The sequence below is a fragment of the Phaethon lepturus genome, unplaced genomic scaffold (assembly GCF_000687285.1).
Source record: "Phaethon lepturus isolate BGI_N335 unplaced genomic scaffold, ASM68728v1 scaffold37560, whole genome shotgun sequence".
NCBI classification, from domain to species: domain Eukaryota; kingdom Metazoa; phylum Chordata; class Aves; order Phaethontiformes; family Phaethontidae; genus Phaethon; species Phaethon lepturus.
Genome location: NW_010513273.1, coordinates 34,484 through 57,137, shown reverse-complemented (window position 1 = coordinate 57,137; position 22,654 = coordinate 34,484). Strand labels below are relative to the sequence as shown.

At 42.6% G+C, this 22,654-nt stretch overlaps 1 protein-coding gene across 1 annotated transcript in view; it reads right to left on the bottom strand.

The window, feature by feature from the left end:
• The window catches only part of DOCK7 (dedicator of cytokinesis 7), a gene marked incomplete at its 5' end in the record, with an annotated part of 72,950 nt that overhangs the window by 16,944 nt on the left and 33,352 nt on the right, over window positions 1-22,654 (bottom strand). The window contains 17 exons of the mRNA XM_010289687.1: window positions 522-622; window positions 886-1,044; window positions 2,222-2,374; window positions 3,079-3,213; window positions 4,083-4,179; window positions 6,642-6,738; window positions 7,818-7,953; window positions 8,434-8,616; window positions 9,530-9,684; window positions 10,511-10,680; window positions 14,229-14,368; window positions 15,149-15,319; window positions 16,340-16,453; window positions 16,603-16,743; window positions 16,838-16,933; window positions 17,948-18,037; window positions 19,249-19,341. Of these exons, the coding sequence (XP_010287989.1) occupies window positions 522-622; window positions 886-1,044; window positions 2,222-2,374; window positions 3,079-3,213; window positions 4,083-4,179; window positions 6,642-6,738; window positions 7,818-7,953; window positions 8,434-8,616; window positions 9,530-9,684; window positions 10,511-10,680; window positions 14,229-14,368; window positions 15,149-15,319; window positions 16,340-16,453; window positions 16,603-16,743; window positions 16,838-16,933; window positions 17,948-18,037; window positions 19,249-19,341 (2,231 nt within the window). The remainder of the gene's footprint in view (window positions 1-521; window positions 623-885; window positions 1,045-2,221; window positions 2,375-3,078; window positions 3,214-4,082; window positions 4,180-6,641; window positions 6,739-7,817; window positions 7,954-8,433; window positions 8,617-9,529; window positions 9,685-10,510; window positions 10,681-14,228; window positions 14,369-15,148; window positions 15,320-16,339; window positions 16,454-16,602; window positions 16,744-16,837; window positions 16,934-17,947; window positions 18,038-19,248; window positions 19,342-22,654) is intronic.

The window sequence follows — 22,654 nt, the reverse complement described above, 5'->3', positions numbered from 1 at the left end:
AAAAAGCCTTTTGTGCAAACAGGTCCTGGAAGATCCTTAAATTTTTCCTGATATAAGCAGGGAGAGTTGTCTTTAGTCAGGTGGAGAATGAGATTGGCAGAGACTGCTGGGGAATGGAAACTACTTTTATCAAAGGTAAGCTACATAAATGCCAAACAAAACCTATCAACACCACATTCAAACAAAACAGACAGGTACATATTGGTCCATGAGCACTAAGACCTGGAACTGCTCCAAAAACAAGCTCTGTAAGGGCTCAAATGTGCAACATCTGAGTCCAAAACCAAACAGCAAGTAGCTGTGTTGGTTTCAGGTGAAATGTGAATCATGGTAAGCAGTGTAAAAGAGGTTTAAGGTTGTAGTAAAGTAATTGCTAATAAAAAACAAATAATCAAAGTTCACAGCGATAAAATACCTCACACTCTAAACACGGGAAGTGCAGTAGGTACAAAGTTTTGTTCAAACACCATGTGGAGCACTGACATCTACTGTCCCTGCAGTGCAACGGTTATAAACTCTACCTGTACATCAGGTCAATCAGCATTTCTGGATCTTCTTGGTGCTCCTTCATTTTAACTGTGTCAGAGAGGATCATATGGAGGTTGAACACTAGATCCTGGACCTGTAAAAAATATACTACTGTAATGAATTGGCAATGGAATTTGAGCTACATACCGCTATGTTTGGACCACAGTCACTCTGAACCTTTGTGTGTTTGCACCTTGGTATGCTAATTAATCAAGAACCTGAGTTTTATGTACTTCGGTGATAAAAAAAAATATGTACCTCCTTCACAGAACACATGCAGATTCCAGCTATAGATGAAGGTTTAAGAACAGCCTGTTAATGAACCACACACTACATCTTTTGGGGTATTTCTTTTACCTGATCAGGAAATGTTGTCTCCCTAAGTTCCAGATCTTCTTCAGCATATGTCAAAATAGTCTTCAGAGAACGTCGCAAAAATTCCTCATTGAAGTTCTGGGACGTCCCCACCAGGGATGAGAGAGACATGGTCACCTGCATTTTCACTCTGGCAAAGTTCTGCAACAGAGAAATTGTTATTGTATTTCAACACCCTGGAGATACTACAACAGTCTGCTGCAACATCAGTGCTCCGGTCATGGCACCTGACTCCTCCTGACAGACACCCGATACAAAAAAGAAAACACAAGTTTTGTGAAAAGGGCTGTCACAGAGCAGTGGTTACAATAAAACCCTGGTGCTGCTGACTTTGTAATCTGATGACAGCATTATTTAGTTCAAGTGAAGGTTATGCTGCACAAGTTTTAGTTTTCTCTCCTTCTCCTGGCTCTCCTCTCAAGCACCCTGAACAGGATGATGCTCAACTCCCTCGTGAATACAGCCTTCATTCTAGACACTTGCTTTTGGTTTGGTCTAGCCTAAAGACTGGAGTCACTGTTGACTTGCTGCTATCAATCCACTAACAGTCCCTGCGCCCAGAACCAGTGGGTCCCTCCAGTTCTGCTACTTAGCGTGGGGGGCTGTAACTAAAGCAGCGCAAACAAAGAAGTCTGGAGGAGCACTTTGTGATACACAGCTACATGTATGCCTGCAAAATACTAACTGGAAGAGTGAAGGCTGGGAATTTTTTTCACAATTTAAAGTGTACATGGGTGCGTCAAGCTAAGATGTAGAGGCAAGACGTGAAGAAAACAGAATTCTAGCATTGCTAACTCCACTAACACAGCCCTTTCAGAAAGGACACACATACCAGCTGTGCCACGGAAAGGGCTGTGTGGCTGTTTCTGCTCTCACCTGGAGATGTGGGAAAGCAAGGCAAAGGGGAGCTCCTCCAAACAGTCCCGCAAGTGCAAACTGTCCAATCTGAAGAGTATGCAAACCTTCAAAACTGACAGGTTTGGAAACTCCTGCAGTGGATGCTCCAGGCAGGGCTCTGCATCCCTCTGTAAACCAACATGAGAGGCAGCTTGCCTGCAGAGACTCTGGGCCTACAGCTGGGACTCTGACACTGGCCATTCCTTCTGGGCACTGACCAGCAGTGTGAGGTACTGCAAGATCAGGAGCTAGGCAAAGTCCTGTCACTTCTGTGTGCCTCTCTTCCCTTTGGATGTCATGCTCATTTTGACGGTAAGCCCTGCGACAGCCTTTCTCCCGCAGGAATACACACTGCTCCGCCCAGCAGTCCCCACCAGTTTACATGTAATAATAACCTAATGCAGTGCAGCAAGCTACTCACATTCCCAATCTCAAAGTTTTGCCTCATCAGAAGGTAAAGAGAGGCACTCGCATGCGACCGTATCGTGCTGATACTGCTGCTACAGTGTCTCAGGAGCCTCAGGCACAGATCTGCACACTGTTCAGTCTCTTCTTCAAACAGCAGCTCAGGGAACTGGAAAAACAGCACATGAGAAAATTAGTGCTTGGACAGACAGGAACCAGCACTCAGACAAAAAGGCCAAGGCAATCCTCAGCAATGAGCATCTGGCATTAGAAGAAATCCAATCCCCTCTGTTTTGAGGGGAATTATGCTAATTTGAATCACTTCAGTTGTACAGTAAGGCAAAAGCAGACTTCCACTGGCAGCATGGGAAGGCAACTCATTTTACCTACTCCCTCAACTTGCTCCTACTTCTACACCCTTAGACCGATTTGCATCCGTTCCAAAAACTCAGGCTTAAAACTTTGAGCTTTTCCCAGTACACCTAGAGAAACTGGGAAATTATAAATTATGGGCCCAGTAAAACAAATCCATTTTAAGTGAGAGTCATACAGGTTAAATTCCACCCGTGCTTTGTGCTCCCTACTGTCTAGGTGCCTCTGCCCACTTACCACCAGCCAGCAGGAACCCACACCACACTTGGGCTACGTGAACTGTACCTTTGCGTGCAGCCATCAAACCCAAGGTGCATAAATGCAGGTACTGATCATGAAAACCAGTCAGATTTTATCAACCCCCAGACCACGCTTCCTGAAAATCAATACTGCACAAAATAATAAACGCTTGGTGAAGTGACCCCGATGCAAAGAAAGAAAACAGTCCCATTCTCCATCAATGCTGCTCAGGATATATTATAGCACCCGCAGAGAATTCACCTTTGAAACCAAAGCCCTCTGTGTGGCGAAGCAGTGTTGGAGATAAAGTGCACTTTGGTTGCAGGCCATGCTGTGCAGAAGCACTTTCAGCACCCCACCGAGGATACTCTCTTTGGACTCCGTCACAGAAACAGTCTGCAGTCAAAAGTAAACCAAGAGTTGCATGAGCAAAAATTAACCTCCCGTGTGTGTTTGTGTCTGTGTGACAGAGAGTAACTCTGTTGAAAAGCCCTTTGGCATGGAGAAATTATCCACTTAGCCGGGCCTGCAAAACAGTCACATCACTGAATCAACCACCCCCAGGTAATGAAACCTGACCCACGCGCTAAAGCCGGTGGAATGATGATGCTTTCTACCCGATGAGGCTCTGACCTTTGGGGACCTTGTTCTACGAGAGGTACAGTCTGGTGGATTATTCAGGTGCAACCCTTGGGACTCCCGCGTCTCTCTGCAGCTCAGAGGCAGATCTGGTAAGCCTGCTACTGCCTGCTTGCAGCCCGTGCCCAGGTTTCATTTGTACAGAAAGCAGGGGACAAAACTGCCGTGTGTCCTCGCTCACCCGTGGGGAGTGAGAAAATAGCTGGGCTGTGCACACAGATCAAGGAGCCTGGAAGCTTTCCTGCACCGTGCAAAGTAAGTACAGATACAGGAGGCTGACCTGGAACCTAATGACTTGCGGCAGATTTGGGAAGAACTAGAGGAGTCAGAATAGGGCAGGACACGGAATTTTTTTAGAGTTCATTACCAAGTTTGTGAACAACCACTTCTTATACTACAAAAAAGGAACAACTTTCAAGAAGGCTGAAGGAAGCTATTGCAATGTAAAACGAGACTGTTACAGGCTGAGGATTAGGAGAGGCATTACCACCCTTCCCCCTGCAGCAGGGGAACTGAACAGTTCTGACAGTATTCGGGCAGTTAAGAGCAGCAGGAAGGTTTTGGTTAACAAACTGCTGCCTGGCCAGGGGATCATAATGCTATTACTTCTCTATTATCATCCTTACCTGTACAACTATCTCTAGCGTATCCAAAATAATCAGATTTGCTTCCGTTGCAAGATTTCCATCAATAAGTGCCTCATGTTCTATCTCTGCCCTTGATCTAATCAGAGAAAAGAAAGCAATACAATTACTCTCTGTTTAAGAAGCAGACCTACCTATTTTCCAGTCAAAATAGTTTCACATTAGCAGAAAAACCCCAGTCACAACGCGTATATTTATTACTGGACAACACTACAAGGATATTTCAATGCATCCATTAAGAGGACAAGAAGAAAGACTTGGGTTTTTTACATATACAAACTTACACAGGATTTACGTTCATCATGCTCAGGGGAGATCACACTACTTTCTGACACTTCGTTACTCTCCCAGGAAAACAACAACAGTTTAGAACCAAAGTCCAACTCAAAACTGGTTTAGTAGCATCATTAGGCATGCAACAGCACAACCAGGACCAGAACGTATGGTTTTATGTCACGGGCTATGGACACAAGGTGGTGCTACACGAGCTAGTATATCTGCACTGTTGTCCCCAGCAGCCAGACCGCTTGTAGCACAGAGTGTGTGCTGTGAGGGTGCAATCTTTGTCCGTTTAAGCTACACTCTATTACAGTTCTTGAAGAGTATCTTCCTCCCCAAGACAAACTACGCTGTTCTGCTGTTCCATGCCAAGCACTCACTTTCCTGGAAAGGCTTACAACGTTCATACACCCAGTCACACCGGTGGCCCCAGGAATTCAGCAGCACCCACCTATTTTCAGTAGCACAAGCTGCGTTTGGCAAACATCCAGCACTGTATTTAAAGAGCCCAACAACGGCCTGTCCTACTACAGGCGCCGTCTCTGACGGACTCATGCCAGGCCCAATCACAGCAGCAGTGTGACCCATGGGAACTGACAAAATCCAAGCAAAATACACAACAAAAGGGACAGCAGCTGACTCGGCGCTGGGACCTGTATTGCAGCAACATTCCCCTGCCACACTCTGCTTCCTCTGGGAGCTGGGTCATACACTCATTACCTACTCTTCAGGCTCCAGAATATGAAACCTTGGGGCCTGGCCCTATGAAAAGTAATACCATCTGCATAAAATACACCACCTGCAGTGAGCTGTGCACAATTCTCCGTGTGAAAAGTCTTGCTTACTAGGTTTCAAAGGGCCAGACTCTACCTATGCATGCAGGACACACTTGCAGTGCCATAGGAGGGCAGTGCGATGGACCCAGCTCACAGTAAGCAAGTATGGGTTAAAAAGCAGTAGAGTTATCTCCTATGTGTAGATATGTAGAATTAGATAGTCTAATATGTGGAGTTATCTAAGCAGATTATTTTGTGGGGTGAGATACCATCCTTCGACCATCAAGGTATTCCACAGCTGTTTAACATGTATGTAAGGTCCTCCTGGGAAGAGGAGAGGGCTCAGACCCAGTGCTGGCAGTGAACTGATGAGTTCTTCAGGCCAAATTTTAATCTGGTTTAACTTTGTCCACAGCTCTGGAGTTGTGCCGAGGTAAAATCTATACCTACATCACTTCATGAGCAGGTTGAAACACAATGGTTATTTGGCTTTCCCAATGCCTCAACGGGACTGGAGTCTTGGACAAAAAGCCACTACCTGACATAACAAGAGATGACATTCTTGGGTTGGACAAAGCAATTAGAAGCTGTAAAGATGTACTTTCAACTCCAGGAAGTGTCAATGTCTTCAAGGGTAAAATCTGGCCTGCCCTCTGTCTCCACCCAGGCTCTGAGGACCCCATTCCCCAGCTTCTTCAGAGCTTCACTTGGGATGAGATTGATTTCCTAAGATTAGGAACAATTCTCTTGCTGGAAGGATGGAGACTCCAGGTTGCAATTTGAGGAAACAAAAAGCGTGCACAGCAAAGCTCAAACACAAGTCCTGAGCCCTCCAGATTAAACCACACCAAGAGAGGGAATTTTAAAGGAAACGGGTGTAATAAGCAAGAAGAGCTCATTCCAACCAGTTGCACACACACACTGAAAACTTCTGCCAAGCATCACAAACAATGCTGTGATGATTGAGTCTGCAGATGTACAAAATGGCAATTTATAAGAACTGCACACCAATGCTACAGTACCTGGCTGGTTTGTGGCTTCTAAAAGCACAGCACATGTGGAAAAACAATCAAAGTGATGGATTAGGACAGGAAAGGAAAGCGAGCTTTGACAACTCCAGAATGCTCTTATGGAATAAAGGAAATATGACGTGAGATATATATGCTATCTGTGAATACCGTTAATGGATCTTCTCTCTAAATTACAGCTTACTACAGGGTTTTAAGAAGGTAATGGATTGTATCAGTCTCTTTAAATCTCATTTTAAAATCTAAGAAAGCAAGGGACAGTGGAAAAGCAGAGTCAGATAGGGCAGTGTTGGACTGAAAGCTATTTGCACACTGCCAGCCCTGTTCCAACTGAGGGCCCAAACCTGCTCACACAAGAGCTAAGTGGACCGCTGCCATTGACCTTCTATGGGGAGAGAGGCCCTGCGTTCTCACAGGCACTGTCACATTGTTAACGTAGAAGGATAAGGCAGAGTTACTTGTCAAGCTTTTCTGTGTTCTGACGCCAGTGAGTCATATCCTTTCTCCATCTCAAATTCTCTTGACTTCCAAATGCGCTCCCAGAAGGACTTCTCTCTGCAGGATAATATTAAAACAATAGCAGTCATCTAATGCAATTTTTTTTTTTTCTCATGGGTAGCAACTCTAGGTTTGTTCACGAGTGAGAGGTGACAGCAAACAATGACTTCTTAAGAGCCCAAGGCTGTGGAACTTACCCAAGATGTTTACGTGGCCCCTAATTCTGTCACTGCTGAGTGGCATGACAGGCAACTTCACTTGCAGCAGTTTTCCTCCATGAGAGCAGTAAGCAAACCAGACCACTGTGTAGCTGAGATACTCAAATCAGGGAGGTAGCTACCAGGGCTGCTAAGAGAAACACCTTCCTTGGACTACATAAGGAGCCTAGGTATGGCAATCCTCAGCAGTCTGATATTGCTGTCCTCAACCAGCACAATTCTCAGGATGGTGCTGAGACCTCCTTACCCTCCTCACAGTCTTTTATGTCTTTATTCTCACTGCTGGGAGGGCAGAGGAATTTCAAGTAATAAAGGCAATCAAGCCAGATTAAGAAAAAAAATACAAAGGTCCCCATCTCTCTGAAATGATCAATTAATTGGGCCTCTAAAATAATTATGCAACTCAGTCCACAATAACTGGCTCACATGTACCAGGACGCCCACAGCACAGTAGGTGACCAAACCCAGTTCTGATTCTTGTCCTAATCCCTGGGCCATCCTTCTTCCCAGACAACATAAACAGCAAAAATCATCACGAGGTGCTTGTTACCCTACCTACTGGCTATTTCAAGTCTCATTAAATTAGCAGAAATATCCAGGCATTTTCAGAGCTATCAAAGCAAGATCAGGCAGTTTGTTTTCCACTCTGATCCTTGCACAGGACATACTAGAAGGTGGCTGTGAAAGATGTAATCAAGTAACAAATAAACTGCCTGCAGATGGAACTTAGGAAAAGTGTAGAGATTTTGCCAACTCCGTGAAGCAAGCTGCAAACTGTGAACAGCTTTTTCTAGGAGCCCCTTTGTCTGAAGATCTTCATGGGTAGCATGTCACACCACAGATGGGTGCAAGTAATTTTTGGGGATTGGAGTGGCAGTTTTGGAAAAAGGTGACAGCACAGAAGACTTCTTTACTTACCTAGCTGTCCTCTGCTTCTTCGGACCATTTCCTGCCTTGCCCCTATGCTTCCCAAAATAGCTTCTTCAAGTTTGGCTCTCATGTCTTTTGACTTCTTGAATGTCAGACTGTTCATTCTTTCAAACACTTTCTTGCCCTGCAAGTTTCAAATGAGACCATGAGGGAAGATTCTTTCAATCGGGGATATTTTCTAAGCATTAACAACTCAAAATATCTTTCCTGTCTAAAGACATACGTCAAGAAAGGAATACAGGTTTAGTTGCTAGTGAAATAATCTACCCAGACTCCAGCACCACTACAGAAAACTCTCTTCTTGTTGATAGTAAGCAAAATGGCCAAGAGCTATCCCCTTTCCCTGCAGCAGTTCCCAGATGAGTGGCAAGCAGCATAAACTGCGTAAGAAGTGAAACAAGGCACAGACACTTGCATGGCTGAAAACTAAACATGGAAAAAGGCTAGACATTGCACACAGAAGCGCTTAGCCTTGGGATCTTGAATACAGGAAATACTTTGGAGAGAGCAGGAAATGCCTTTCTGGAGTCGTGTAAAGGATGGGAGTGTAAAGTTCCTCAGCAAGCCCTAGGAGGAACTTCAGGTTTAAACAATATAGCAGTACCTTGTATTCAAAGCAGGATACACAAAGATAAAGCAAATCCAGCAGGCGATTGAGCTGCAACACTGACAGGTCTGTGAACCATTTCTGCAAGACACTTTCATCTGCGTTCTTGAGCACCCACAAGAGACAGATCAGAAGGCTGCGGCTGGACTCTGTTGAGAAGGTGGAGTGCTGCCTGCCACTCTAAAACAGACAGGTCAAGACATTTGCCACACTGTATTTCACATCCAAACACTTCAATCTTCACCAAAAGGATCTGCACCAGCTACCACCCCAGCCTAAATAATTACCAAATAGGAACAGGAGGTGAATAAACATCTTTTACTAACAACCAGGAGATACACATTTCTCTTTCTCAACCCCACAGCTCAGTGGAGCCCACAGATAGTCAAGCCACAAGAGTGAAGCAGCAGTTTGCACCAAAATAATCACATTAAAGGAATGAGTTTCTGTTCAGGCAGCAAATACCCACTTCCCTCAAGATGCCTTTAATAACCTCCAGCAGGTTAACAGTTAAGCAGAGGGGCTCCATTCATTATCTCATGTATGTACCTGTGTCTCCCTTTGAGTGCACATAAAACCCAGCAAAATGGGGTCCTGTGGCAGGAGTAAAGGGAGAAGGAGAGAGAAATGGAAGAGCCTACCTGCTACTGGAATCAGGAGGATTCCCTGCCTGTGCAGAGAACAGGGGAAATGGCCCATTTATGTCTTCAACTAGGTGGGATTTAGATGTGGTAGGAATTTTTGCCTAGGGCTTAGAGCTCATAATGACCATTGCACTTCACAGAGCTTTTATCAGATTGTTTCAGAAAAAGAGAATCTTTATCAGAAAAAAGAGTTCTTCCATTTTCTGAGGTTTGTTGATTTTTATCCCTGCTTGGCATTTTATTATACCCTCTCTGAGACAGGCACAACAACATGCAAACGTGATTTGCTCCCCCTTGTCTTTCATCCTCTGCCTCCCTGTGTAACCCCCAGCTGCAAACTGATATGAGTCCCTACCACTCACTGATCAGCCCCACAGGACCTGCATGCGTAAATATTTGCTTGTTGACACAGATTGAGGGTCAAGGAATAGGGAGAGATGGCTTTGTACCGATGAGGTGAGTAGGAAACTGCTGGGCCGGGTGAGCTGAGGGACCGATGTTCCTGCGATGGCCATGGCAACTGTCTGGCTTATCATGCTTCCACCCTCGCTTTCGTAATCATCAACAGCGACGCAGCTTGGCCTCCCTCGCTGATTGTGACTCTCTGCCAAGAAACATGTGCATCTAATCAATCCCCAAATTCAAAGCTGCTCTCCCCAGCCTCCCTTCACAGTGCTAGTTTCATTGAACTGTCTGGGAATGCAAACTGAAAATCATCACGCTCGTGGGGTCCTGCAAGTAAACAGGACTATTATTTGAGGTCATGCAAAACAAATAAAACAACAATTTTCAAATGCAACCTAGACAACCCTAGTATCCAGAACCTTTCTGAAAATAGACCTTTTGTCCCTTTGAATACTTCACTCCAAATCCTTACTTGCAGCTTTGTTGTGTCATTAAACTCAAAGGATGTAGAAGACTACTCCAAATCCCAAACTATTCCAGACTGGACTCCCTGCCCTGATTTGATATAACCCACCTCTGCTGCTCTTCAAGACACTTTGCAAAGCATCCCTGAAACGAGCTGCTGACAGAGCACTTACTAAGAGGAGGAAGAGGAACTCTGTTTATCCTTTGGAATTGCTACAGTGCAGTATTCGGGGCGACCTTTTAAGCAGGTCAGAGACATAGATGGAGGCTGGCTATGCATATACAGCAGCCAGCCAGATGTTAGCTAAAATGCATTGTTAGTTCTTTGCTTCCTGCAAACAAGTGGGCAAATGCAGCTTTTGAGTGTTAACAGTCATTGAAGATACATTTTGCAAGTGCAGTTTAGGAAACGGATGCGAAAACATGTCAAAGTTATAATTCAGAAATAGAAACAACCTCATCCAACAGTCAAGGGTTTTGCAGTTCAATTTTAGAATCCAAACAACACTCAAGTCTTGTGAGCAGATGAACATATATTCAAAGCACAGAATATAAAATACCTGTAAAGTCATAAAGCTGAGGCACGGTTTCCATGATCACGCCAATCAGAGGTAGATACAGCATTGCCACCCGGGCCTTTACCTGTGGGTCAGCGTACCGCGGATCTGAGTCGTGACTGGACAGTAAATTGTGTACCATATTGATGACCTTCTTATGCAATCCAAATAAACTGTTAAGAGAGAGTTGGGTCATGCAGCTTAGTTAATATCTTCAAAGCAAACTATATTTTGTAACTAAGTGGCTTCAAAAAAAGAAAAAAAATTCTGGTTTTTATTTTTAACTTCACATGAACTGCCATTACACGTATTTTTGATCTCCCATGGATTTTACAAATGGCATTGCTTTTGACTATGCCACATAAAATGTACAAAAATATCTTGCTGAGCTGCACACCCAGTATAATGTTAACACTCTCCTATTTTCTATACAAAAAGAAAGCCCCAGTTACCGCTACGCTAAAGTATCAAGTCTGCTAAGGACTGTTAGGAGAACTTGGGGAATATGGAAAACAGGGAGAGAAACTTGAGAGGACAGTGGGTTTAGTGAAACGATTTGTTGTGTTCTTTTTTTGTTTCTATTTAACACCATTTACAGAGAGAAAAGCCCTCCTAAGACAGAACATTGCTTTTATCAAAAGGACATTTCTGCTTCAGTTCCCCAACCTCCCACACAATTATTCAACCAAATCAGTAGACAGATCAATAATTCTGAATAAAAACTGTCAAAGAAATGGAGGGGTAGAAGGGAAAACAACAAAAAATGGCCTTCCTCATTATTAAGACGCAAACGATGGCAGTGCCCAAGCACCATCCCCTTTTGCAGGGCTGCGTGAGCCTACTCTGTGCTCATGCCTTGAAAACGCAAAATCCCCTGAATCTCTCAAGAACTCGCTCTGCTCCTTTCAATTCCCTCAGCCACCACACAGAGGCAAAACTCCCTCAGAGCAAATAGCAGGTATCTCTGTAGCTATTTGCTTCTGTAGGCAAACCAGGCCAAGAAGACAACTTTACCCCATGCATGAAGCAGCCAAGGAAGCTCATACATTGTGCATTAGCAAAACATAAGCTTCAACGTCCAGACCTGAGGTATTAAAACAAGAGCTGAATTTCAGGCAGTATCCACTTTACCTGAAAAGTAGAGTTGAGTTCTGGTTAAAAAAGACAAGAGGCTCGACTGGATTCTTGGGGGTTTCAAATGATTGGTAAGACACCAGCACAGCTTAGGAGGACATTAGCTAGCTGTAGCTACCCCTCTTTCCTGCGGTTTTCAATCAATCCGTAATGAGATCCTCCAATTGCTTGTTTGTGTAATTAGTGAGACTCTTAACAACGAGGAAGGAAATGCTTATTTAAGTGACTGGTTCCTTCAGATTAAGGTTAAGGAAAAGTCTTTGTAGTATTTTGAAGGAGTGGCACCTAAGTTGTGTTTCTAACAAGGGAAAATATCCTGCATATGGGGAAAACACATCTAAACAAAGCAGCATAATTCAAACCCAGGGCTACGTGGATTTCTTTTTCACTTTTCCAGAACACAGCAGGTAGCATGGTGGATCGATCCATAGTGAAGAGGAGGAAATACAGCCCACTTAATCATTCTGGCTGATAATGCAATGAATTGATCTTGCTGCCCTCCAACCGTCCCCGCTGTTATCTCAGCCCTGGCCTGAATTTGTGTCAACACTGCACACTTTTGGAAATCTGACTTTTGCCACTGAATACTGAGGGCCAAATACCAATTTTCTCACTTCTGTTCTGTAACATCAGTCAATATGGGCAACACGGGCACTATGAAATGAGCAACAATAATTATTCTGAATTAATAACCAAAGCACCACAGCACTGTTTGCAGAGACAATCTCCTCAGGGTCTAGCTGCTTGGACTCACCCTCTGTAACCGTCGCATTCAGCTGGCTTCCTTCATCTGCACGTTGTATTGTCTTTTAGACTGCAAGTGCTCTGCAGGAGGACTGTGATGTACCGTGCTACTGTACAGCACCTAGCACAAAGGGATCTATCTAACGCACCAGGGTACTGCAGGCTTTTCTGTCCAACTCAATCCAAAGAGTGAGCTGAAATTCAACATATTTTGCTAATGGAGCAAAAAGAGCAAGGACAGAACAGATTTAAGGTTCTGTATCAGCTATGAAGACCTAAGGCAAAGCTTTAACACAGTAAACAACTAGATGGGCATCCCACTCCACTCCTGCTGCAGGATAATGCAACCAGGAACAACTCTGAGGTTTTTTCAAGGGTGATCAAAACCTTTTAATGGGAAGCATGTCTGAGCCCTCTACTAATAACCTGCTGATGATACTATCGATTAGAAATCTTCATAGGCACGGGAAGAGCAGATCTGAACAGATTGGTTTCCTTTACATGGTGGATATACCAGGGCAAAGGCAGAACATTTAAGCCTGAGAATAGCTAAGAAGCAGCAAACTACAAGTCATTCTGGAAAATAATAACAAACAAACGCATTACTGGTACACAACCCCACCAAAATTCAGGAGCTTTGATCAAAAGCCATCTCCAGAGCTGAACTGGTATCAGTGGGCTTTTTTTGTCTAGACAGGGTTTGAGAGAGGAGCTGTCTCTCCTGAGGACACCAGCAAGATCATGCTGATAGCTCCTGTGTGCAGCTGGGCAGAGGTTACGATCCTGGTCCAGGCCTAACTGCTGAGAATAGCAAGGTGAGAGAGCTCAAAAGGCAAGTAGGTGAGAACAGAAAGTCTGTGAAGAACAAGGGCAAACATGGTCAGAGACAGGACCCGATTCCCAACCAGTGAGCAGAATGTTCCTATGCTAGAAGAGGGATTTCTGCGGACAGTGTATATGGGTAAATATTTGCTGCTTTTTCCATTTCAGGCCAAACAAATGGGAATGCAGTCTGTTATGTACATACACAAGAAAATACTCTAATTTATGCCATCACTTTCTTCTCCCACAGGAAACAGAATGAATGTTTAACTCCTGAGACCTCTTGGTAAAGGGGCAGAATTAACCATGAATCATCAGCATTTGTCGACTCGGCTGAAATTTCTGAGTCCACCTTGAGAAAAAATGCCTGCAAGAGAACTTAGGACTATGGAAGCAATCAATAATTTCCATTGAAACCCATTTTAAAGAGGCAAGGCAGAACACAGCCCTAAATAACACAAGAGACTGGATGGCAGGGCTACAGGCTACACTCCTACTTCAAAAAATTATCTGCTGCACAAGCCAGACAAGTCACCAACAAACCCTGCATGCTTGACTCTTATTTGTCTATTTATGTAACCCCCAGGGGCCTCATCAATGCATAATTTATGTTTTAAAAGAGCTGGGAGGGCCACAGGCAAAATACATTGTAACGTTTAAAACCACCAGCAACAGAGACTTCCTAAATGTTGAAAATTATTTTCTTGTTCCAGTTGAGAAAAGCTATTTTCCTCTTAGAGCTCCAGCAGTGCCCCTGTGGCAGCTGGAGGCTCCAGCAGGAACTCCTTTCCCTTTTTCTCAGCTGGAAAAATGTGAGTGAAATGATGTTTACAGAGTCACGGCTAAGGAAGTAAGAAATATGAGGGGTAGGGAGAAAGAAGAGTATTCTTGAAAAAAATAGTTTCTTATCTTCTCAGCTTAGAAATTTAAATCAATTCTGGCCACGCCAGAACTTGCTTTACATCCACCATTTCCTTGGAATTACGAAAACTCTTGGGGAAAAAAAATGGTAAAGATTTACCCTTCTGCATCAGGATCTAAAATGACAGCCAGTTCTGTCAACACAAGCCCGGCCAAGTAATGCTGTTGGCGGAAAGGCACAGACAACTCAAACATATTTGCAATCTTCTGGTCTTGGACATTTGTGGAGAACCCAGAACTCTGTGAAAAAATCAAGTTTCAGAAATTGCATAATGAGGCCCCTTGGAACATGGAGTCAAAGCTTATCAAATACATTAGAAGCAGTTTTCAGAATTAAAGACAATTTCACATAAACTGCCTTTTCCCTTTTTTGTTTGGATCCAGGCACATCTACTTACATTACATCCAAGCTCACTAACTCTTCTATTAATTCTGCTTGGTGTTATTGTCTTCCTGTCCATAGGGCAGGCCTTAGGGAAGTTAAGCCAAATAACCTTTACAAGTGGATTAGTTAAATTTTTAACTCAGGTACAGATGCTCTTATTCAAGCTTAAGAAGGCTTTAATTTGATTTAGTTTACGTAATTTTCCAACTAATTAATCCACTTGAATGACACACTGGCCAATTCAAATTACTTTTTCTGAGCAGGCTAAGACTAAGCTACAGTGTGCTAGGAAGACCCTTGTTTTGTAAGAAAAGGGTAACACTGGACAAAGCGTTTTCTTTAATGGCTTATTTATGTTCATGCATTTCTCCAGTGTAAGAGGGGACTTGGTCCCTAAGGACAGAAATATGTGTGGTCATGATGAGTATAGGCATGTGGGCATTCTTTTTCAATAATAAAAGATCAAAAGAAGTCAAAACCTATATGGCAGGAAAAACTAATTTCTAAATAAACACTTCCCAAAAATATTAGCAAGCAGAGACTGAAAATACAGGTGATACAATTGCCTCAAATGATTTAAGTCTCAGAACGAAGCTCAGCTTGCATTTCCACAAAGGATCCTTGTCACAGCATACCTGAGAAGTTGCTGAAGATACAGATGGTGACGGAGATGCAGGTGGTGTGAGCAAGCTGCAGGGTAAATTCAAGGTGACGTAGTGTTCATGGCTGCAAATGATGCGAAGGAAATCCAGCCTCAAAGATGCCAGGTTACTTGGGTTTGTTAAGGAATACAGCTTTGAAGACACCTGGCAAGTTTAGCCCGTAAGATTGCAGTTAGCACCAAAAGAGAGTATAAACACAGCACCAGCCCCCCAAAAACACTTCCAAAGCAAGAACTGAAGAACTTGATATCATTAAATGGTCACATCCACATCCCTTCTTTGTGCTACAGGTTAAACTTCTGATGTGCAGGAGCCACACACATCCCAGCCAACGGCACATATATCAATACAAGTTGTATATAATGGCCATATTTACATAAGCAAATGAAGAGCTATATACTTCACATATGATCGCCACATCCTATTGATTTCAGTAGAGAGTTGTGAGAAGCCGGACCACACAGTGTGATGCATTAACAGGTCAAAGATGCAGGTTGGCTATATACAGTAGGCAGCAAAGCTCAAATGCTATTGCTTGTTCTTGCCCCTTATATAAAATTTTTTTTTGTAGTTTTAGACTCTGCAGCAAAAACGAGTCTAAGCCTAAGCTCCTGATACCTTGTCATCTCCTTTGTACACAGTGTCAGCATTGATGTTTGTAGTCAAATGAAACTTTGTGGTTCAAGGTGATTTCCCTGCCACAACACTGCAAAGAAGCTTCCCACTGCACAACATAGGAACCCTCCTCATGGGGAGGAGACCTTGCATCCTCATAAGGATGGAAGGGGAGCTTGGTGATCAATATGATCACACAGAGTCAGTGTGTCCTTGAGAGACCTGCTCACAAACCATGATAGTCTGAGCTACCTCACAAAACCTCCTACTAATTTTTGGTTCAATTACTCTGAACGTGGTGAACAGAGGGAATAATTACTTCCTTCCTGCTGCACGTCCATTCACTAAAGGGAGTTACTCCCAATTCACATTTAAGGGTGTAATCAGCAGGGTGTAAACTCTAAATCACCACTGAGGATGCTTTGCTTGCTCTGAGAATACCTGAAAAGTAGAATTCTGTGTCCATGCTTTACTCTCTGTCCAAAGAAAGTTAGAGTAATAGGCTATGCTATGGTTCAGAGTTAAGTCATAATATTTATCTACATTCACCTGTTTGTAGCAGGTCTTAATAAGAGCAAAAACAAATCCTCTGTCCATGATAGACAACAGGTCATTGAGGAAAAATGCAAGACTGGTATTGAGCCTTTCCACCATTTCTGTATCCTAGACAGAAGGAAGAGAAAAATGGGAAAGAAAATGAAGAAGAGAACACTGTATGTTTTCAAACAACAATTCCTGGTCTAGGCACCAGCAAACATGCAGGTCTGGTGCCCGAGCTCTGACCACGGCTCAGTTTAATTGTTTGCCATTACCTTCTGAAACCGAGAGACTATATCACCGGCAATTGTGCTGACCAAAGCAGTTACATCATCCATGAAACGCTCAGGAAAACGATTCTTTCTTGGCGCATCCAGTTTGTCAGCAAAATACAAATGATGCACCATGCTCTTCACCTATAGGAATATAAATTACAACAAAGTCACTTGCTGTTTATGTTTTAAACGATGAATTGTAAGACAATAAGCAAGGTGTTTCCAGTTTGCTCACCATCAGCTCGAAGAAGAACCAGGCCTGCTGTAGGGCTGCCTCTCGCACACTCCCACTGCACACAACCCACTGTAAGGCCAGCTCTTCGTGAAAAAGCTACACAGATTCAAATCCAGAGTTAGCCTGAGCCTCAAGATCAGTTCACAAAACAGTCCGCATGAGAAATGATAGCGCGGTCCATGGAAAGTATGGCAAACAATGAGGTTAAGCAAAATAAATAACTGGGAATATGACAGCGGTGGTGGCATCCCTTAAAGAAATCCCCAACTAACAATGAAGGGTGATGTTATGATATGTGATGTGAGAAACGTTTCACAGCATCTCGCTCCAAAATTGAATTTCAAGTGTTGAAAGAATTTTCCACCCACCCAAAAAAATAAGAAGTTTGGTGCTCAAATTAGTTTAGTTTAAAAGTCTACCTTTCTGCCTGGTCTGATTTTCGCAGGAAAAAGGAGTAAAAAGTGGACATATAAAGCGATTTGTACAAAGATGTATATTACTGTGAGAAAGGACTTAAAACAGTAAGGAGGAAACATGGGGCTAAGAAACAGCTTTTTGATTTCTTTTCTTGGGAAGACCAACCCACAGACTGGATGTTGTCAGTGATCACATTTTCATTACACAAAAAGTCAGGCATTTTGCTTTTCTGACATTGGTTAGTAGGATCTCATCTTCTGCAAGGGAGTGCGCTTCCAAAGCACCTCCCATTCACTTTCTGGAGTCACTTTGGATTAACACCTATAGAACTGAGTTCAGCACACATCCATAAACTAGCCATCTAACGCATTACAATTTTGCACACACAAATGTATCATTTACATGTCTAGACAGTGCTATTCGTATTTTTTGAAAGGCAGTAACAAACTGGCTCCAAACAGTACGGACATTAAATCAGACAACCTACTCCTGATCATTTCATTCTTCCCAATTCAACTCTGTCAGAATACTTCATATTCACTACAGCCTGGATATTCAGAGGTGGTAAGAAACAACAGTTCCTAATGACCTCGGAAAAAATCAGGCTATAAATAAAAGAATAGATTGCATCATGTTTTCAGAATGACTTGACCTCCCTGCCCCACGATATCAATTGTCTTCACTGAAATCTACCTTTTTAGTTGGTAATCGTCCTGTTAATGTTTGTAAGAAACTTGACGTCTCAGTGTGCGAAGACATACGATTACAACTTCGATCCGTAGCCTACGGAGTGGAGATGAATGAATGATGACAGGACATTAAAGTTTGCTGTGGATGGGTTTTGCAGCTCAAGGACAACGTATGTTTACAAAAATACTGTTCCAACTGTAGGCTTTTACTGTCTTTACACCTTTTTATGCATTCTCAAACTCTTATTCATTTACAGATCTGGCTTAAACAAAATGACAGTACTTTTTATTGTTTTAAGACATACAGAGTATTTAAATAACTGCATGTTCTTATGCACAAAGACACTTAATGCTGCAAAGCATGAAACTTTTTCATCATTGTATTGTATCAACATGCATACATAAAGGAGGTAATACTTGTAATTTCAGTCCATACCTCTCAATCTACCAGAGACCAAGCACGTGGGGATGTAACCCACAGCAATGCTACTACTGGCACAGGGAATGAGAAAATTACCGAAGTTCTGTTTCTGAAGGAAGTAATTTGCTATGAGTGCAAGTGAACTCAGACTAAATATTTCTGGAATACTGATAAACGTGAAAGGAGGTACAGTTGAGAGGTACGTTCAAGGCAATCATGCAGTGGAAAGCAGCAGGCAATGGGGGCTAAATAAGTTAAGTCTTTCTGACTGAAGCTGCTGTAAAGTTTTCATACTTTGCAACACAGAACAGAAAAAATTGACCCTAGCAAGTAACTGGTTCCAGCACTCAAATTTACATGTCTTAAAAGAGAATTTTACATGTATACCAATTTTGATTTAACAATATTCCACTCAAACAGTCATGAAGGATTACTTGACTATGAATACTAAATGCTTGATGAAAATGGCAAAATGGTTCACAACATCAAAAGAAATGGCAAACATGGACAAAATATGAAGCTGTGATTAATGTTCCCACTTAGAAATGTGCTCCACCTGAAGCTGAAACTAGTGTTAGAGCGAGAGGGAGAGAAGAGAAAAGAAAAGCAGTCACAGCGTTTACATTTCACAGACCAGCAACCACTGAAATGAAAGAAGGGGACACGTTCACGCATTTTGAGGTTTTTCATGCAGTGTGGTGAGGTGGTGGGGGAGAAGATGGTAATTTATAAAATAAAACTCACAAAGTTTTCAAGGAATAAACAAATAATAATAAAAAAAAAACAAACAAACCACCAAAATTGGAGTATACACCAAAAGGAAGATATTCTACAGAGAAACACCAGGGAAACAAAGCCAGAAAAACCTCTACCGAAGACACCACCTGTGTTGACTCTGCACTTGGGCTGGGGTTGGATCCCCATGGGGCTGCTTTTGGACCACCAGTGTTTACCCAGGAATTGGAGCGGTCTAAACCCTGGGCATGTAATAGAAAGCGGTTGGGAAAGGAAAGAAACATTACATATTGCATGCCATACAGTAGTCAAAGTTTAGTCCTTAAAAGCAATCAAACCAGGTACGCTGCAAATACATCACCGGTTAGCACTGTTAAAGCAGCCTGAATTCTCAGGGGTCTGTTGAGACATCCTAGTCCAGAGGATTGTTTTATATCTCCTCACACACATACACCACATTAATACTGTCAAGAGCTCTGGTCCAACCTGTCCTATGTGTAACGCTTGACATTCAAAAACTATCCTCGTCCTGAAAAATCCCACTCTTGCTTTGATCCGTTTAAACCCATTCACTTCAGCAGATAGAGCCAGCCCAGATTTACAGTGTGACAGAGGAAAACTGGTGCACAGAAGTGAAAACCACAAAGGATGCTCTCTGAGGTTTCCAGCACTTTCAGGTTAGACTGCTTGTTAGCCCACAGTTTATAACTCTTACAGAAATGCTGAGAAACTTTCAAAAGACTGTCAGCTCTCACAGGGTTTCCTACTCATGGAACAAAAATCCAGCACTGCTGGTAGAGTAACCCTGTGAACAGGATTTCACATGGACATCTGGGTATTTTCTCTGATCAGTGTGGCAAAGAGAGGAAAGAGCACATACCTTTTCTGGAAGCAGCCTGCTTTGCCAAGCAAAATATTTGAAAAATCATCCTGCTTTTTAAAAGCTCAATCTAGTTTGTACTCCAAATTCTACTCCTGCAACGGATCACACAGGCAAAATTACTGTGGATCCCTTCTCTCTCTCGCCTCCCTTCTCCTCTCAAGAAACTCAGAAAAAAGAAAAGGAAAAAAATTAAACTTGTGTTTGTCACTCAGGCTGCTCTCAAGTCAGGAACGTTCAGTGGGATGCAGTGGACTTTCCTGGGTCCCAGGAATCAGCTCTGACAGAGGCAGTTTTGCAATGGCACAACTGAATAGCAGCTCCTTATAAATTCCAGACATCATTTTCGACCCTCACCTGAGCGAGAGCTTTCATTCTAGTTTTTGTGCCAGCTTAGGGCTTTTTTCCCCAATACATGAAGCAAAGGTGCAGCCCATTTCATCACAGCAATTATCATCAGTTGCAAAGTTCACTAAGCCTAACAATCTATTTCTCTCAGCAAAGAAAAATCCACCTCAAGGTTGAACCCAGCATGAGAGCTGTAACCTGGGATTCGAACCATTAATCCACTGAGCTATCTTCCATGCAGAGCACAGCAATGCTGTAATTTTGCTTAAGATGTCCAATAAAAAAATACTGAACACACATAAGGAGAGTGTTTTAATCTCAATTACTTTTTGGAAGAAATAAATCAAAGCTCTCTGCCCTGCTCAGACCCATAAACATGCTTTATTTTGCTCACAGTGAATTAAAGTCAAAAGGACTTCACAGAATGCTGAACTAAGCTCATGTTTTGTAAAATCAGGGCTAATTTTGGAAATGTCTTTATCAAACTCACATATCTGCTCAGTCTGCTTCTGAGGATAAAGTTAAACATATACTGTGTCTGCAGAAGCAGTAGTCATTCTGTAAAAATCTGAAAAGGGAAAGATTCTTTCCTCTTTGGAAAATAAAAGATTACAAGAGCTTCTTATTGCTTGGCAGATTTTTGAACTTAAAAGCTCACAACGCTATTACTAAATTCTGTTCTATCTCTGGGGTTCAACCTGCAGCTGGATCTCTGCAGGAACATAACACACATTCGTGAAAATGCACTGCTGGAGCAATGAAACTCCACAATCTTTTCTGTTTTTTCCCAGCAAATCTCCAGTATTTCAGGAACACTTAAAGCATAAAATCTCATCATAGGTCTTTTTAGATACTCAATAAATTTGCTTTAATTGGGTAATGAAATTTATATGGCCTCAATTCACAAATGAAGGCAAAATAAGTGACAGACCTAAAACCTCCTCTGTTATGAAAATAAAGAGAAATCTTCCAAATCCTGTAAAGGGGATGACTATTTGCATTTTAAAAATTAAGTAAGAAACTGATAACGGGGAGACTTAAAGAGTATTTACCAAAGCTATATATATCTTACATTACAATAAAAGACAATAAAGGACCGGAATCCAAAGACTTCCATCAAGCAACAAAACAGTATTTTTTTTTAAGCAGAGAGCCTCCCAGAATAGGTTTGAATTTGAAGTGCAGGTTCCCTATTTGGGTACCGTATGTGCTTAAGCCATTACTTGGAGAAAGAGAATAGAATTTTTTGCACCCTTTTACTCATTTCAACATCTCAAGAAGTGTATTATTTTTGTCTCCTGATACCAACAAGCACAAATAATTACATTCAGCCAAAAGTCTATGCAGTCAGACTGAGTTTAATTTCTGACGCTCAGACTACCCTAAAGGAAACTTTTGCCTCAACAATTATTCACAGAATAGGTTTTTCTTTAAAGCCTCAGATACATCACTAGCAGAAAATCTCTCTTCATTTTGAATTGTAACATTATTCACTAAAGCAGCACATGTTAAACTTCTGATAGCCTGTGTAAATTCCATATGCACACTAGTGCCTATGGCATTTCACGAAAGGTCAGGGTTGTTTAATTAGCAAGAGACTGAAGTGGTCTTTAAAATATTTTAAGACTTCTAACTCCAAACTTTGATGTAAAAAATAATGACTTGCCTACCCACATTTCTTCAACCACTTGGTTGGTCAGCAAATTATGTTGTTACTCATTTAAAATTGGTAACCACTTTCTGAAACTATGTTTTTCTTGCTCTTATAAAATGCAGGAAAAACCAGTGTCGAGCCTGTCTGGTCAGGCTGATGGTTTTATTAACAAACTTGCTCACTGATCTTCCAAAGGATCGAACGTAAGGGCTCTCTGAAAGGGCCCAGGAATTCATCTGTGCTGGAAGAGCGAAGGTTCACAGGTGGGAAAGCGTCTCATCTTGGTGTAAGTTATCACAGCCCGAGATTAAAAAAGAGAACCCCAAACCAGCTAAGGCCCCCCTCTCAGGGAAGGGAATTACCAACACAGCAGATTTGCCCTGGCTCATCCCACCTATTTTAGGCACAAAATTGAAGTGCTCAAATTGGGACTGTAGCAGTCCCATGTACTTGGAAGTCACAGAGAGGGACAGGCCCTTCTGCAGGAGATGCATACACTGAGCCCTTAGGAGCCAAAGGAAGACCATGCCAGATGCTCTGGACTAATGTGCCTACACTGGAAAGTCACCTTTAGGTGTGGGGAGTCACTGTGGGTGCAGAGTGAGCACACCATAAATTCACACCGCAGTTCAGCTGGCCAGACTAGAGCTCACTCACTAACCAACCAAAATCC